Source organism: Lottia gigantea, assembly GCF_000327385.1.
Source record: "Lottia gigantea unplaced genomic scaffold LOTGIsca_32, whole genome shotgun sequence".
NCBI lineage: Eukaryota > Metazoa > Mollusca > Gastropoda > Lottiidae > Lottia > Lottia gigantea.
In genome coordinates this window covers 1,688,488-1,707,860 of record NW_008709073.1, presented here as the reverse complement: position 1 = coordinate 1,707,860, position 19,373 = coordinate 1,688,488, and the positions used below count along the sequence as shown (strand labels likewise).

The 19,373-nt window shown below is 31.6% G+C and overlaps 1 protein-coding gene across 1 annotated transcript in view; it reads left to right on the top strand.

Annotated features, from left to right (window-relative positions):
* Positions 1 to 14,208, top strand: part of LOTGIDRAFT_119782 (hypothetical protein) — a gene marked incomplete at both ends in the record, with an annotated part of 29,304 nt that extends 15,096 nt beyond the window's left edge. Inside the window, 15 exons of the mRNA XM_009058033.1 lie at positions 3,151 to 3,196; positions 3,554 to 3,663; positions 4,477 to 4,625; positions 5,242 to 5,359; positions 6,200 to 6,296; positions 7,576 to 7,683; positions 8,106 to 8,238; positions 8,774 to 8,862; positions 9,690 to 9,851; positions 10,499 to 10,573; positions 10,826 to 10,913; positions 11,574 to 11,680; positions 12,355 to 12,470; positions 13,434 to 13,574; positions 14,088 to 14,208. Of these exons, the coding sequence (XP_009056281.1) occupies positions 3,151 to 3,196; positions 3,554 to 3,663; positions 4,477 to 4,625; positions 5,242 to 5,359; positions 6,200 to 6,296; positions 7,576 to 7,683; positions 8,106 to 8,238; positions 8,774 to 8,862; positions 9,690 to 9,851; positions 10,499 to 10,573; positions 10,826 to 10,913; positions 11,574 to 11,680; positions 12,355 to 12,470; positions 13,434 to 13,574; positions 14,088 to 14,208 (1,660 nt within the window). The remainder of the gene's footprint in view (positions 1 to 3,150; positions 3,197 to 3,553; positions 3,664 to 4,476; positions 4,626 to 5,241; positions 5,360 to 6,199; positions 6,297 to 7,575; positions 7,684 to 8,105; positions 8,239 to 8,773; positions 8,863 to 9,689; positions 9,852 to 10,498; positions 10,574 to 10,825; positions 10,914 to 11,573; positions 11,681 to 12,354; positions 12,471 to 13,433; positions 13,575 to 14,087) is intronic.
* Between the last annotated feature and the right edge of the window lie 5,165 nt (positions 14,209 to 19,373).

Genomic DNA, 19,373 nt, shown 5'->3' with positions numbered 1-19,373 from the left:
TTAGTACCAGTCTTCACTTCACATTTTACCTTGAGTGATAGAAGTAGAGAATATACAATGTTGAAATGGTTTTGTTGGAACATGTTCTTGGATGAAGATTACCAAAGCTCCGGCAAAAATCTGGGAAATGCAAAAAAAATTAAAGGGATTGTCAAGAGGATTTCTAAATTTGTTATGCTTATCGGGGACACTGTTAGCATCAATTTGCACCTTTCCAATTTTCAATCAGATCTGTGGTTTCTGCAATTTCACTAAAACTAAGTGTTCTATGATGTCACCCCTGCAAAGTTTGCTGGTATCACATAAGACCTTTGTTAGGGGGGTCTCAAATGATATCATAGAACACTTAGTTTTAGTAGAATTGTTAGAACTGCTAGAACCACAGATGTCTGATTGGAAATTAAAATGGCGCAAATTGGTGCCATCTTTGTCTCAGATACATATATACAAAATTTAGAAAACCTCCTTACAATCCCTTTAAGACTGATTTTTATTATGATTTTAAACTAAGAAAATTCGATAATTTTGAGTAAAATATCAATCTGTGATATCATCTTTAAGTAAATAATAGACTGAGCCAGCTTTGAATTATATGTAGCTATTGATTAATAATTAAAGACAATGTATGAAGTCTCTAAAGATAATCAACTATCATAGGAAACCATGCGCTTGACTTAGTTACAAGGTCACACACTTAATTGACTGTCATGCCTGTGACTCAAATCTGAACTGGAATCATGTTATGTTCTAAAGTGAAACGAAAATAGTAGGGTCTTAATTGCTTTTCAACAGTTAGCATCCAAAGAATGTTTTCAATATCTACACAATTTGGAAAACCAAAATATTGTTGGTGTGAATAGAAAGATAAGTCCTTGCTATAAAACTAATTATGACCTTGACCAGTGCTTTTATGAGACTGTTCTCATCACCATCTCACCTTCTCTCCACCAACTATTTTGTGATTTGGCTGATTCAAATTTACACATACTAGAATATGTTTTCAGTCAGCCAACTGAAAGTGTGATTTGAAGACAGGGTTTAAATATTTAAAGGGACATTCCGCTTTTTTTGTAGGTCGAAAATTTTCTTTGCTCAAATTTGTGAAAACTATACATCAAGATATATCTGCCCTTTAACCTATCTGAAAGTTTTAACAAAAAAAATCAAGCCTTTAACTTTTAAATGCCAAAACTATTTCAAAACATTACGTAAGGTTTTTAAGTTTGATATGCTTTTTGGAAGCTGTTAGAAAACTACTGTACTGATTTGAGTAAAATCAATGTCTAATTATAGAGAAATATGTCTCCTGCGTATTCTAAAGGTGTCAACTAATAATTTCCAGCCATTATAAAACTAGATCAAATTAACAGTTAGTACTCTCTGTTTTTAATTGATTCAGTTTGATCAAGAAGATACATATATATAAATAGCATACTTTAAAAAAAACGTTTTTTGATAATGAAAACTTTTTAAAAAAAGAGCGGAATACCCCTTTAATCTTTCTAAAACATTGAGTGATTTTGTCTGACATTGAGATACCAAATGTTCTTGTCTATTATTTATATGCAGGAACAACATGTAGTTCCTATGATCCAACCAGTTTCTTACCATTCATACATACAAATATAGAAAACCTTAGTTTAATATTTAATGTTATTTGAAATAGACTGTTAAATCTCCTGATACTACCACACTGTTTATCTTCAGACACTTAATTCAATCACTATTTCATAAGATCTATAGTCTCAGTTTAACCAACCATCAGACCTGAAGGGATTTAAAAGAAGTTTTTTAGTCTATTATATATCTATAGCAGCTTTTATACTTATATGTCATATAATACTTAGTTTTAGTGGAAATGCAAGAACCACAGACGTCTGACTGAAAATTGGAATGGTGCAATTGATGCTATCATTGTCCCAAAATACACACACAAGAATAATCACTTAACACTCTTGTTAGTGGGGCAGATTAGATCAATATTCCATAAGAATCTTTCACTATATGATATTTGATATTTTAGGTGGAAAATAGCTTGTTTCACCTTAAATTAGGTGGCCATCTTGACAAATGGCAGCCATTTTGTTTTTTCAACTTTTTTGAAAGAGTAGCTTCAGAGGAGCTTCTGTACTAAATTTGGTACTTGTATCGCCAAGTGAAAGATTTGTTCACGTCTGCTACACTGTTAAATCACAATAGAAAGGTACAAAAACAAAATTCAGAATCTGATAAAACACATCTTAGTTTGGAATTTACTTTTTCAGTGGCATAGTAAGGTGTTGGAGAATAAGAATTTACAAAGATATGCAAATAGAAATCTTATGTCTTGGTATATTCTGGTCTAGGAGCTTCAAAGCCATTAGGCAAATACAAATGCCGAATTAGACAAAAAAAAGGTGTTTAAAAAATTAAAAATATATTAATATACGCTAGATATATTGCTTATTTGATGTCTTCATCTTGGAACGTTTGTCATGGTTAAAATTTTAAGATGTAGGATAATAAGAACGTAAAAATCAAAATGAATTTTATTTCAAGTAAAGTCTTTTATAAAAAGAACCAGAAATCTCACTTAACACTGTATTGAATGATATATTGATTTACAATAATAAAAATATTTTCACTGTTAAAATAGTGCTCAATACAATTGATTTATATATAATTATCTTTATGTAATAGATAGTCATATATCAATAATAGATAGTTTACATGCTTCATAATTTCACTTATTAATTTTGTCTATATCTTTATTATTTTGTCTTTATTTTGTTTCTATTTTCTATATAAGATGTTTAAACACGCCCCGAAAAATTTGAGCATATATTGGCATCACCCATTACTGTCTGTCAGCCTACAATTGCTTGCAAATACTTTAAAAGGCAAGGATTTTGATGAAACTTGGTGTAAGTGTTTGTTATCACCTAAGGATAAATCTTATTGAAAATCAGACAATCAAAAAATATTTCATGTGAGTTATTGCCCTTGTTCTTGAAAAAGCATTCAATTTACAGCATGTAAACAATCTGAAAGGCAAGGCACAACTTCAGTGAAACTTGGTGAAATTGTTGATTATCACCCATGAAATTGTTCATCGAAAAACGTCTTTTTAAAGGGACATAAATTTTTATTGATATTGATTTCTAATTGTAGGCCTCATTCTAAAGATGATCTACGAGCATATATAGTATTACTACAGGTATTTCATATTTAGATATTCTATATTAAAGTGATACTACATCTTAGAATGAATATAAAATTGAAGTTTTTCAATAGGGCTGCAACGATTCTTGAAGTTGCGATTCGATACACTATACGATAGTCATCCAACAATACAATTTATTGTGATAATTATTGCGATTCATTTATTAAAGAAGGAAAGCGGAAAAAAGTAGTAGAAATTTGTAAAATTACTAACAAGTTTGTCACTGTTAAGCACTTGAGAACATTTTGAAGTAAGGAATTGTGATAAAAAAATCTTAATTTTGAGTTTCTACAAGAAGTTTGCTATTATTATTTTGATCATCTGTTAATTTTGTTATTCTTTTTTTTTAAGAATCCACAGTTTAGATCTACTACAACTTATGTGATATTTGCTCATTTATTACGTCAAATAGCAGCTTTATCTGATCATGACCATCATTTTCTTGTACATTGGTTAAAAAGGTACTTGTCATTTCATTACATATTGTTCAATTTAAAACCGTATTTCCCCATATTCCAGGGCTTTGACGAGAAGGTTGAATCTAACATTTTTACAACTTTATGCTGTTGAGAATTTCCATGAATACGGTAAAAGTAGTCGAATGATTTTATAGGCCCTTTTACAGGGAAATATTTACATTAGCTATTATTTTTTCCATTGGACTAATACAAATTCCTGTGGCGTTCTATCACTATAAACGCCATTGCCTCATCACCAAAACATTAGGCGTAGTAATTTTAACCAATGTTGATGTTGTTATTCATTGACGTCATTGTATCAAAAAGAAGGTCTCCAAGGCCTTGTGTGCTACAGGCTGTGCACATTAAAGATCCCTCAACAATTGGAAATCGAAAAAGAGCAGGCTAATGCCGCTGTCCTGGCAAAATTTCCCTCCTGGCACCCTGCATGGCGTTGCCCGTCTTCATTAGCCCACGAGGTGCAGAAAAGTAGGACGTAAAACTCCATTCATTTCATTTCCAATGTAAACAAACATATTGGTAGTCCCAAACGTTGAAACGTAAAGAAATAGGCCCTACTTAAATTCATACTAAAGTCTTTGTATCAAAATTAGAATATCTTGAAAACATAAAGATGAATAAGTGTTTTGATTTATTATCTGTATAATGATTTATCTGAACAATGGGGAACCTTACTTTACGGTAACACTTTAATAAGCGAAACCTTCAGTTAGTAGCCAATTTTCAACATTTCCATTGGCCAGATGTGAAATAAATCTTTGATTGTGATGAATCATATTGTATTTTACATTATAGATTAGAAAGAGATAGATTTAAAAGTTTATTAGATAGACTACATAACTTTATATCAGTGAGATTATTCCCACCAAAACCACAAGATTTACCTCCCCTAGCTAAATGTTCTTGGTGGATACCCAGTGCTACAAAAGTCATGGCGTTATTGAGTATGTTACTTTTATTCCTTACCCTTCGAACACTGAGTATTAATGAAATAAAACGTCTTATTCTTTTAACTGCAATTTATATATATATATATATCAAAGAGTATGACTTAAATTTATATGACGTCAAGTGATGTTTAACGTCAGATTTACTGACTGCTCAGGTATATGTAATTATATGATATGGCCAGTAGAGCAGCTGTCAGTGATGCTAAGGTTTAAGAGGATTGTAAAGAGGTTTTGTAAGCTTTTCATGTCTATCGAAACACTTTTAAAGTCGATGTGTTCTCATCCAGTTTCAGTCAGACGTCTTCATGCAATTCCACTAAAACTTAGCATTTTATGGTGACACTCTGGCAAAAATAATAATACCAAGGGCCTTTGCGATAGTTTCTTCATAAAATACTGAATTTTAGTGGAATTGCTAAAACCACAGACATCTGACTGAAAATTGGAATGGTGCAGATCAGTGCAATCAGTTTTCCCAATGCACTTTTACTTTTAATTTAGATAACCTCTTTACAATCCCTTTAACAACTAACTAATATATTCTGTTATTACAATTACGTGAATATTCCCATAGAAATTCCAATTTTTGAACCTAATGTTCCTCTTTTAGATGCTGCCAACACTGTAATAACTATCGTACCCCATACTGCATTCTATAACAGTACATTGGACCATTTAGATTTAATGGCTGAATATTATGCCTGGCAAAATCCTAGTTCTCATGCAGGGTAAGACATTTTGTTCTTATTTTTGGTTATTATATGCCCACATTATACAGTTTTTATTTGATTTTGTTAAAATTTTGTGTGATCATATAAATTGATATTGGTCAAATTTGAATTTGACAATTTTTCGATGAACGGTTTTTGAGTTATTGCCCTTGACTTCTAGAAAACTACAGTTTTTATCCAATTTAAATGCAATTTGATACGATCATTTATTATGATAAGGTCTTGGTCAAGTTTAAGTTTAAACATTTTCGATGAACGGTTTTTGAGTTATTGCCCTTGACTGAGGGAAAATGCATCAAAATCTGTTGGCTTCTGAACGTGAAAGAGGTAACAGTGTATGTCAGAATTTTATTAAATTTTGTGTGTTGTTTAAACATATACTTGGACAAATTAGATTTGACACAGATTGCTGACTGTCCTTGATATAATGAAAATTTATCAGGGAAGTGGGTAGTGATTTCAGCATACATCTCTATTCTCCTTTCCAACATTTCTTGTAAATGTAAGATTTATCATCTGATTTGGACATGATATGGACAGTTATGTAGAAAAATGAAAAGAGTAATGTTAGCACATCTTAATCAGCTTGGTAACTCAATAATAGTTACAGTTTTTAATCTGGTTTGGCTAACGTTTTGTAGCCAAAGTGAATAGTTCTAATCATCTTGTTAGCTTAACAAAGGCAAGAGCTCATAATCAGTGCAATTGAATGATTGCTAACAGTATTTTAATTCTGAAGAGTGATATGGATAACTGAAATTGAGCTCTTATCGACAAGTGAGGCAAAATATTTGGATGATTATATTCTTTAAAACAATTAATTATTCTCTATTCCAGATTTTCCTTCTGCCAGTATCCATTTATATTAAGTATTGCTGCCAAACGTACAATATTACAGAGAGATTCTGAACAGCAGATGATCATTATGGCTAGGGTAAGTACAATATAGCAGAGAGATTCTGAACAGCTGATGATCAATATAGCTAGGGTAAGTACAATATAGCAGAGAGATTCTGAACAGCAGATGATCATTATGGCTAGGGTAAGTACAATATAGCAGAGAGATTCTGAACAGCTGATGATCATTATGGCTAGGGTAAGTACAAAATAGTAGATAGATTCTGAACAGCAGATGATCATTATGGCTAGGGTAAGTACAAAATAGTAGAGAGATTCTGAACAGCAGATGATCATTATGGCTAGGGTAAGTACAAAATAGTAGAGAGATTCTGAACAGCAGATGATCATTATGGCTAGGGTAAGTACAATATAGCAGAGAGATTCTGAACAGCAGATGATCATTATGGCTAGGGTAAGTACAAAATAGTAGAGAGATTCTGAACAGCAGATGATCATTATGGCTAGGGTAAGTACAAAATAGTAGAGAGATTCTGAACAGCAGATGATCATTATGGCTAGGGTAATTACAATATAGCAGAGAGATTCTGAACAGCTGATGATCATTATGGCTAGGGTAAGTACAAAATAACAGAGAGATTCTGAACAGCAGATGATCATTATGGCTAGAGTAAGTACAAAATAACAGAGAGATTCTGAACAACAGATGATCATTATGGCAAGGGTGGGTACAATATTACAGGGAGATTCTGAACAACAGATGATCATAATGGCAAGGGTAAGTACAATATAACAGAGAGATTCTGAACAACAGATGATCATTATGGCTAGGGTAAGTACAACATAACAGAGAGATTCTGAACAGCAGATGATCACTATGGCTAGGGTAAGTGCAAAATAAAAGAGATATTCTGAACAAGAGATGATCATTATGGCGAGGGTAGGTATATATATCTCAGTTCACTTGACTAACAGAATACAGATTTGGAAAGAATTGCCATATCTACCTTTAAAGTTGTCAATAGATTCAGAGAGGTTAATTTTGAATATTCAAGGATGGCTGGTTGTCTAAAACAAATGCCTGAAAATTCAAGAGATTTTCCCACATGGCCATGACTTCTTTTGGTTTTTCAACCCAGTTTCCTTATGTAGGTTGTAGGGGCTAACATGGTAAAATGTGTCTAATCATTTGGATGTTACAATAAAAACATGGCCCACTACTTAAGACTGTGCAGTTAATGCTGCTAACCTGGAGTGATTTTCTTCTTGTACACTGCATTGTGTTGCCGGCCTTCATTAGCCCACTCAAAGCAGAAAAGTAGGACATATATGGTTGATCTCTTTGTTATTTACAGAAAAGTTTAGTTGCTAAGGTTCAGCGAAGACAGTTACCAGATATAGGAATGTTGTTTTTAAATTTAAAAGTTCGAAGAACTCATCTTGTGTCGGATTCATTAAATGAGGTAGGTTCATGAGCAGTGTGAATACAAATCTTTTGTCATTGTAGTTGGATTGAAGATTGATACGAAGTCCTGCACAGAAGGCAGGTTTAGTCAAACAGAGATTTAAACTTAAGTCAGACTAAGTCTGCCTTGCTTTGAAGTGCAGTGATGACATTAAAACAAAAATGCAGTCAGACTGATGTTTGAGTGCAAATGAATTATATCGGGCTACCTTTGACTGCAAAAGGTTAGTTTAGTCAGACTGAACTTTGTTTTAGTCAGACTGAACTTTCAAAATGAGGTTAGTGTAGTCTGACTGCTGCTGAAACTTCAATCAGTCTGAGGACCTAAGTTCAACCAGAGAATCTGGAGACATAATTTAGGACTATAGTTTTATTCCATTTGAGTTGTAGCTGATGCAATCTTATTTTGTTGTTTGTTAGATTGCATGTAAACAACATGATTTAAAGAAGAAATTAAAAGTGACGTTTTCTGGTGAGCCTGGTTTAGATATGGGTGGTTTAACAAAAGAGTGGTTTTTATTATTACTCAGACAGATATTTCTACAAGAATATGGTGAGAGTTTACTTTTACTTATAAGTTCTATAGTAAATAAATACAAAATCAAAATCATTCAAATATTTCGTATCTGATCCCTGATACAAATTAAAGGGACAGATGCGCCATTTTGGGGGTTGATTTGAGTCTTGAATATATGTAAATAGTCTTCAGAAGTACTAGAAATGTACGAAAATCGCTTAATTCCTTCAAAAATATTTCAAACTAGGAATTTTACTCACTATTTCTATATATATGTCTTTTCTATATATCATAGAGTATAATGAAATGATGAGTCGTCATTTTAATATTCAAACGCGGATAATTCTGGCCAAATATGGATTTGAAGGCTCAAATTTCAACAGTGAACACTTTTATTGATTGGCTAAGCTAAAATCCCATTTCCGAGACTAAAGTATGATTGGTCAAAAAGAATGGTGCACCCTTCCCTTTAACTGGCTGCAGTGCAACAAGATAAAACATGTATTGATTATAGAAATGTTGGAGAGACAATGAGTCAAGGTCATAATTATAATTGTATTTTATTATACAGGTATGTTTAAATATGATAAAAGAGCTGGTGTATATTGGTTTAATCCGAACGTTCGAGAGAATTACCAAGAGTTTAACCTAGTTGGAGTTGTATCCTTTTCATCCATTACTAAAAAAAAAAAACACATATCTCTTGCCGACATGAAATTCTTTTTTCATTAGCTTCCTAATGTTCTGAACTATCGTCCAGATTATTTCTATTTACAATGTGGTTAATTAGAATGGTGAAAACAATCTACAGTCAAAAGTCTTTTAGCATCAGATTTTAGATTTAACAGCAGCACGTTTTACCAGTAATATTTCCCAATTGTCACATGGTCATCTGATTTTGTTAGTTGATAACATTTAATGCATAGATGTATGCATAGATTGTTTTTGGTAAAGGAATCCGTTTCCACCATTTTTCGTTTGTAAGAAATATTAGGCGTCATCAGAATGCAACACAAGCAGTCTTGGTCGGAGATTTTTGTCTACGACTCGAATCTTGAGTAAAATCTGACATGTGCCCGTACTTTCATGACAAGATTATCGCATGATGTATAATATCAAACAAGTTTGATAATTGTTTCCGATAATTTTATCGTCTGCAAAACGGACCATCATCATCCCATCAGATTCATTTTCTCCAATAGCATGCTCCGCACATGATTATCGACAAGGTGGGAAACGACCGACTGGAGATTTTTGTCTCCTCGTGTGCCCATGCCAGTCGTTGAAACTCAAGACAAGACTCTAATCAGCGACAAAAGTCTCAGACCAAGAATGCTTGTGTGCCCATTATGTAAAGAAAAAAGCATATTTTACAAAAACAAACAACTGGGCATTAATTTTTCCCAGATTTCTAGTGTCTGCTATTATGTAGAGCTGGGTTGTTTAAAAACAATTATTATGCTTACCTTTCCTTAATGTAACTATAGTTAATGGGTTTAGCTGTATATAATAGTATTAATTTAGATGTCAGGTTTCCACCAGCTTGTTATAAGAAATTACTCAGTCCAGCTGTAGTACCATTCAGTAATCCTAGAGCCACTGTTGGTGTATCTAATTTTAATCTTGATGATCTGATACAGACACAACCAGTAAGTTTTAATGTGTTGTGGACCACTTTTGTGTCCATGTACCATTGTTGAATTTGACTCAAGAATGTCCGTTGCATTTTCCTTAAGACCGCTGAAAAAATCTAATCTGGCATTTTCAAATTGTACATTTGAGTTAATAAATGTTAACCATGCCACAATAGATGAACTTTAAAGGTTGTTAAAGAAGGGTATAGCAATGCCCAAATTTTCTTGATTTGATTTACTAAATTTTTAAATTGTAGAAGGTTCCCATTGAGTATTTATCTAGGTACAGATAACCTCATAAATAAACATTTTCAAAATTATTTGACAGCTTAAGATTTAGTATTTGACAATAATTATATCACGATTCCGTTTACACAGTATCAAGCAATTTGATTGGATAACAGCAGGTTTATATCTATGTAAACAGAATGTAAATATAAGCTCCGCCCCTTAACAGACTACTTTGATCATCTAGTTTGATTGACGTGGTCGATATCGTCTGTTTCTATGTCTTCATGCATACAGTGTACACACGTTTTTTATGTTTATACATTGATAAACTGAAAAAATGTTTAGATTTTTCCTAAATTATCTTGGTAATTTATAAATTTATACATATTCAAAATATGAATGAAAGATGAGCAAGTTTCTATTTATTATAGGAAGTGGCTAAAGGGTTACAAGATCTATTAGAATATCCTGGTGATGTAGAAGAAGATTTCTGTCTGACCTTTCTGGTGAGTTTGTTTTCCTCTGAACTGGTTCTCTTATGTATAAACTTGTGTGTAACTGTAGATTTGAATGTGCCTTACCTTACCTCACCTCTGAAAGCTATAATTAGTCACCTTACGGTTCAATACTTTGTTTTCCTCCAGTCATATTCGAAGGCTCTGATTGGCTGTATTTGCTAGCGTACAATCCACTCACATCACAAATGGACGAGAAACAAGAAAAGTGCTCAATGATATCAATGTTTTTTGTTTTGTTAGGTATCACATAGTGAGTTTGGTTCAGTTACTACAACTCCTTTAAAGCCAAATGGTGAAAAAATTCCTGTTACATCTAAAAATAGAAAAGGTATGGTAACGTAAACTCTATATGGCATATATTAATATATGAAAAAAAAAAACGGAACCTGAAACATGTTGTTTCGAGAAAGTTTCTTGTGTCACATCCAGAAGTGGGCATATTTTGATCTTTTGAAGCCCCTTAATGTTACATGGAAATTATTGCCATCAGGAACTTGCACCTGGTTACCATTTAATAAGGTTTTCAATCGATAGTAAAACATTATTAAATCAATCAGATGTATTTTTCTTTCGTAAAGATATTCTTCAAAATATTTCATCTTGTATCAATAAGAAGATGTAATTCTATCTGATATTTAAGGAATGATCTTGTTATCGTTATGGGGAAATAAGCGCCGGCGAAGCGTGTCATGTACGTCTTGTCGCATGATAAACCAGGGTTTATTTCCCCATAACGATAACAAGATCCACATTCATTCCTTATATTTACATTGGTTTATCTTTTCTGATAAAATACACCAAAAAGTTCTATTTTTGTTAGAAACCCTTTTAAAATGGCTTTCCAAAACTTTGGTCAATCCTTGTTTTCGTTTTCGATGTATTCATACGCCTTATTGTCACGTGACAAACTACAGTTATTGGTTAACTGGTTTATTGAAGGGAGTGATAGTAGAAATGTAAATATAAATAATTATTCTTTTCTTTACAGAATATGTGAGTTTGTATGTAGATTGGGTTTTAAATAAATCTGTTTATCGACATTTTCAAGCTTTTTATCATGGTTTTCATAGTGTTTGTGCATCTAATGCTCTTATTGTAAGTAAAGCAATATAAATAGATATTTTTTTACTATCTTAATTATCAAGTATTGACGACACAATACATTATGTGGTGATAAGACCAGTGGGTTCCACTTTGAATCGGGGTATTTTTACTCTTCTGGAACACCTGATGCCACTCTATGACTATGTTTGTAATGACACAGCATCCCATTTGTAGTCCACATAGCTTCAAATGTCTGTTTGGTATTTTTATTGTTGGGTAAAAAATAAGATTTTTTTTATCAGTTGTACTTGTAACTGTAGGGGTTGATGCCCAGCCCATCTAAGGAGTATTGACAGATTTAACTATTGTATTAGTAATTTTAATATTTATTCAGTCATTGTACTGGTACACTTTTTAAAACTCCCTTAACAAAGAGTTCCGTGAAGGGAGATAACTTATTATGATCCAGACAACAAATAATTAGACACTACAGTAACTACCAATTTCAATAATTTAGAACACACAATTATTATGTACAGTGGAATTATTGTTATATCATGCTTTTAAAAGCTTCATTCTTATTAATAATCCAAGAATTCTTCCATTTAATCTAAGTGGTTGAATAACAAATTCAACAGATCATGGAATCACCCACAGAAAAAAAATCAAAAATAAACTGTTATAGTTTTTAAAAAGATTGGTGTATTTGATGTATATTATTGTAGATGTTAAGACCAGAAGAAGTAGAAATGTTAGTATGTGGTAATCCTACTATTGACATGTCACAGTTACAGAAAGTTACAGTTTATGATGGTTATAATGCTACAGATCAAATTATCAAGTAAGTTTACACCGCTTTTCTGAATTGAAGGCATTTTAGTTGCTTGTTGACCACTTCGTACCTTGAGCAGGACATAATTTGATACATTTTGATTGATATTGCTCTTGTAATAGACATTATTTACATGTCAGCCATATTGAATACAGAATAAAGCTTTTAACCCAAATGAAAAAGGCACTGCAGTGAAATTGTCATCTTGACGTCTTTAAAGCCTCCTTCTCCAACCCCACTAACTTGAAATATTTTACGTGATTAAATTTGGAATTGATTAAGATATTGAATGATGGTTTTAGATGAAGTTCACCTTTATACATTTCTGAGAAAGGGCAATTTTAAAGATGGGTTTCCTTATTTTCATGAAAATGCTAATAATTATATGAATAGAAAGTAGAGGTTTTCTAATCACTTGGAAAAATACCAGTTTGTCTCACATGTTCATAATATTCATCATTAGGTAAATTAGATGAGAATTACCAGCAGAATTCCAATGAGTGACCGATCAAGAAAGGTCAAAAAGTATTTTTTAGTTTATCCAGACTGTACATACATGGACAATTACATGCAATATAAGAACATAATGATATGATTAAGAATACATGATAATTCATTAGTAACACCAATTAATCAAATAGTTTGATTAATTTGACACTAAAAAATAAGGAAAACCTTTTAAAGCCCATTTTCTGGCTGTTGATCAGGTGTACAGTGTTCTCCATGTACTTAACGTACTATCTTTAAATTTGATGAGGTAATTTGCATTATGAACCTCGCTATCAGTGTCTCACAAATAAGGCATAATAAAGATCTATTGATTAATTCGTAATGCACATTATTTTGTATGAAAATCTATAGTCCATAATATTAGCTTTGCCAATTTCCATAATAAATGTTTCTCTTCCGTTTTGGTACAATTGAGTTGATGTTTTGGTAATATGTATAAGATTTTGATGATTTTATTTTCAGAACATTTTGGGATGTTGTTACCAATATGTCAGTAGATTATCAGAAGAAATTTTTACTATTTACTACTGGTAGTGACAGAATACCTATTGGTGGAATGTCAGAGATGCATTTTAAAATCACTAAAGTAGATGGTAGTGAATTGTAAGTGATGTAACGTTTCTTTAGTTTATAATGATTATGCAAGAATGATTATGCAAGAATGATTATGTACAGCTTCTTGCAGAGTTGGTGCAAGTGTCTGTTTTAATGTTTTCTTTGTTCTGATTTAGCTTTTTATACACCCACATCTCTATGTGAAAGGTTATTGACAGTAATGTCTGTCCATTAGGGCCTCAATGATTCACCGTTGAATCAATGAACCGCAATTCGTTCCTTCTTATCGATGCATTGTGGAAGAAAAAATTAATCGCGTAGAGGCTGTAGATCCCTTATTAATTTAATAAGAATATTTGCAAAAGCTTATATAAATCATAAATCATATCTGATTAATATGCAGATTAATAACGGGTGTTTTTGACTCAGGTAAAGGTAAGAATTTCCTCAGATCACAGTTTGTAGTAATCTACAGGGAAAACATGAATTATAAATCCCAATCAGCATATTAGTCATATTGTGTGACATCATCTATATCACTAGTTTCTGGATTCTTTTCAGATTACCAATGGCTCACACATGTTTTAATCAGTTAGTTTTACCACCATATAAAAGTAGAAAAGTTTTAAAACAGAAATTAATGAAAGCTATCAACAATGCTGAAGGCTTTGGTTTAGAATAAACATTCCTGCTTTTTATTATTTCGTTGTTACAGCACTAATACGAGTCTGAAACAGGCTAATTTGGCAATGTTTAATGCTCAAGTGCATGGCCACAATTAGTGAAAAGTTACAAAAAAAATATTTTAATACTTTGTTGTAAATGTTCCTTTTTAGAAAAGCAAAATCACACTTTAAAACTAAATGTACATAGATGTGCAATATGCTATGTTCTTTAAGATAAACCATCTTTATCTTTAGGATGACCAAAAAATTCAAATTTTTGTACTTGGCCAAAATGAGTGTTTGTTTATCAGTGGACTTACCTGGTGTCAAAACGATACAATAGAATCCCTCTATAATCCAATAAATCTATAAAACTAAGTAATGTATATCGTGTTATGGTAAATCAAACTGATGAATATATACTCATATTGACCAATTTTGAGACATTGAATTTTACGTCCATTCAAAGAGGTAGTATACCTTTAAATTGATAAAATACATGGTACTGTATATAATTACTATATAAATGTAGCTACGATATCTTTAAAATGTATATATTTTCTATCTAGTCCTTCTAATGATAGTCTGATATTTCTGTCATTTAAGACAACAATATGCCAATAGAATATTAATTAATTAAATATTTTAATGATGGAAATATCAGTCTTTTATCTGGAACATATATTCAGTACCTAGAGAACTTAAACAGATTGTTTTCTAAATTTTTTATGTGTATCAGGGACACTAATAACATGGATTTGCAACATACAAATTTTCAGTCAGATGTGTGTGGTTCTTGCTAATCCACTTAAACAATGCGTTTTATGACGTCACTGTCAAAAAGGTCCTTTATAGCAGTTTTTGTGATAGTGACGGCATGAAACGCTTACTTTTAGTGGATTTGCAAGAACTACAAAATTGTAATGGTACAAATTGATGGTATCAGTGTCCCTGATACACTTAAAAAGTTTAGAAAACCTCTTTACAATCCCCATATAAGGACAGTGCTCAATGTTTGAGTGTCAAATTATAATCAAGATATATAGTAATTGACTAGATGAATACAACTGTGATATTTCTTTAAAATCTAACTTATATTAATAATTTGGTATTGGTTGTTTATGTAATTTTTGTTATTGTATATTTTTTAGATATTGTTAAATTTTGTTAGAGGGATATGCAATAGAAGGAGATGTCTTGCCATTATTAATGGGAAAAGGTCATCTATGAAATAGTCAGTTTTTTTGAAGGAATTTAAATATAAAAGGGCTGTTTAAGGTGTTAGTCAAATTTTTCGAATCAGTTTTTCCTGGCTTAGTGTGTGAAATTTAATCTGCATGGCATCATTTAGAGGAATATGTCCCCTACCTTTTTTGAAAGTTTCAATTAAAAATATCCAAGTCACAAAAGGTTATAAAAGATTTGTCTATTTTACATAAATATTTCTCACTCCATTTTTATTGTTTAAGCAGACATTGGATTATGAAAAATGAATTTTCATTGGGCCACCAATTGTTAATGAACCAATCAGCAACAATTTCACATTCACACCTCTAAAAGTGAAGAGTTTCAGATCCATAGTTCATCTTATGTAGTATTTAATACAGCAATTCTCATATTGAATGTTTAAAATGGTTTCTCTGTTGCCAGGTCAATGTATAGAAATTCTACAAAGTGCATAGATAAATTTTCAGGAAGCCTAGATGACTGAACATATTTGCGTTGAATAGATTCATAATGAAATTTTAATCAAGAAATTGATGTAAAACGATTTTAATTTGAAATTCATCAATATTATGTACATTAGTAATGTATATTTTTAGACAATTGTGTATATCCCTTCAACTAATAGTATAAGACAAATTTAGATTATCAGAGTGCAATATTTTGATATTTTTTTGTTTAAGATATAAAAGGGTAAACTAGTACTATAAGAGTTCAGAAGTAGCTCTGAAATCTGTGTCTTAAGTCAGAGTTAAAAAAAATAATATTTCAAGAGTGATTTACTTGTACATATATTTGTTTGCCATGCATGTATATTAAGCTAAATTCCATAAAATAGTTGGATGAATTTCAATATATTCTTTAAAAAAATTAAAAAGTAAGCTTATTACCGAAATAATGAAATTAATATGATTGTCTCCAAAACTTACTGTCTTTGCAAGTCCTTCGATAAACATATTTTTTGCCATTTTATTTAAAGGGACAGATGCGCCAATGACCAATCATAATTGAGTCCCAGAAACAGGATTTTTTTTTAGGTAAGCCTATCAGTTATAGTGTTCACAGCTCACTGTCAAAATTTGAGCTTTTTCTATTTATCACAGAGTATCTTGACACAGATAATTCTGGACACATGGATTTAAAGGCTCAAATTTCGACGGTGAACTGTGAACACTATAACTGATTGGCTTAGTTAAAAAAAAATCCTGTTTCTGAGAATAAGGTATGATTGGTAAAAAAAAATGGCACATCTGTTGCTTTAAGACCGGTTTATTATTGATTTAAATCTGTATTTTAAGAGATAATGGTATATTTCCTATGATGTTGTTATATTTTTAAATTTCATTTTGTATAATTAAGTATAATGCACAAGTTGCCTCTATTATATGTTGTTAGTTGTAGCAGTTGTGTCTGTGATATACATGTACATTAAAAATTGATCTTACATTATCAATGGAGAAAAAAAACTATCTGTATAGTAAAGCCATTATTGGTTATTTTTGACATTTCCTCTGCTGAAAGTTGAAAAGAAAACAAGAAATTCTTACACTATTTATTAACTATTATTTTTGTAAAAATTTAACTAATGTCTTGTTGTGAGAATTTTAATGCTATTTGAAGGCACACAAATACCTTATCTGTTAGGTCATAATAACAGATATGAGTCACTGTACAGATACTCAGGTAGTATTAATAATTATTATATTGTTGATTGAATTCCGTCCAGTTGTAAATATAAAGAGTTATTTATATAGAGTTTTAATCAGAATATATCCGATCAATAATAGAATATTAATGTTAATGTTTAAGGTTTAATTCTATTATGACAGCATTTTTTGAAATAGGGCTTGAAAATTCCAGTTTTCTTGTTTTTAAGAATACCAGTTCAGATAGAAAAATTGAGGTTTTTTAGGGGTATTTGATGTGTATCTGGAGCACTGACGGGTTCTAGTCACACAGACGTCTGTGGTTTCAAATTATGAAAATGATATTAAACAATGACAATATCCAATCAAACCATACCATGGTTCTTTTTCTGGAATTACAGGAGGACAAATTGTCCAAATAGGAATGGTCCAAATAAAAGCAATAAAAAGATTTGGCTAAATGACGGCTTTGAGTTTTGAATTAAAGAAATATAGTTGTTGAAATATTTGCTTCACCAACAGATAGAGTTCAATGTCATCTCTAGTGCATTTCAATAAAATTGTACTGTAGAAGCTCAGACTGTTATCTTTTTGAGCTTGACTCCCACATTTATGATATTTGAATTGCAGATTTAATGGACATCAAATTTTATTATTGAAGTACAATAAACACACAGCTGAAATTAGCCTCTATTAAAGTGAAAATCATGTGAAAATTGATTGGTTCATGTTTATTGCAGACGTTTAAATATTTCACATCAGTTTCAAATATCACAAGTTGTGTTGTGAAGTATGTCACTAATTTAAATGTATCACTGATCACAATATAGAGTGTTGTTACTGTTACAGATTGTTGAAATAAAAGCTTATTTATGTAATATATTGAGTTTTGTGTCCAGAATTGATCCTATATGCCTCATAAATTCAGGTCTTTTAATATAGATACAAAAGTAATCATAGCCATTTTTATATGCCAACATGAAATTTTTAGCCCATAAACACTCTACAAGACACAATTCTTGATGGATTTTGACAAAACTTGGTGTGTGTTTATCAACCAAGGATGAACCATATCGAAAATCAGAAGGATTGAAAAATAATTAGTTTGAATTCTTGCCCTTATTCTTAAAAAAGCATTAAAGTTTTAGCCTGTAAACACTCTAGAAGGTCTAAGTCTTGACAGATTTTGATGAAACTTGGTTTTGTCCCAAAAAGTTCAAAAGAAGTGTAAGACTGAAGGTTGAATATTTCATACTGGTAATTATTACTGTACTGCCAAATATTTCTATTTAAAACCAAAGCTGCCAGTGGGCTTATATTACCTGACAAGCTATCTTTGACAGGATGGTGTTGAGTTGCTGAGTGGCATTGCGTGTTGTGGCATGGTGATCAAGCTAATTGATCTGATGTTATGTAAGCATAGTTTCATTTAAAGCATCTGTTTTGCAGCTCATGTTGACAATTGGGTTAGAGAAGTATATTTGTGGGGAAGTTATTTTATGGATTCCTACTTAATACCTCAATTCCTCAGACAGTTTTGTAATACCTCAATTCCTCATACAGTTTTGTAACACTTCAATTCCTCAGACAGTTTTAAAATAACACAATTCCTCATAAAGTTTTGTAACACTTCAATTCCTCATACAGTTTTGTAACACTTCAATTCCTTCGGACAGTTTTGTAACACTTCAATTCCTCAGACAGTTTTGTAATACCTCAAACAGTTTTGTAATACTACAACTCCTCAGACATTTTTTTAATACCTCAATTCCTCATACAGTTTTGTAATACCTTAATTCCTCATACAGTTTTGTAACACTTCAATTCCTTAGACAGTTCTGAAATACCTCAATTCCTCAGACATTTTTGTAATACCCCAATTCCTCATTCAGTTTTGTAACATTTCAATTCCTCAGACAGTTTTAAAATACCATGATTCCTCATACAGTTTTGTAACACTTCACTTACTCAGACAGTTTTAGAATACCCCAATTCCTCAGACAGTTTTGTAACACTTCAATTCCTCAGACATTTCGTAATACCTCCAACAGTTTTGTAACACTTCAATTCCTTAGACAGTTCTGAAATACCTCAATTCCTCAGACATTTTTGTAATACCCCAATTCCTCATTCAGTTTTGTAACATTTCAATTCCTCAGACAGTTTTAAAATACCACGATTCCTCATACAGTTTTGTAACACTTCACTTACTCAGACAGTTTTAGTATACCCCAATTCCTCAGACAGTTTTGTAACATTTCATTCCTCAGACATTTCGTAATACCTCCAACAGTTTTATAATACTATACTCC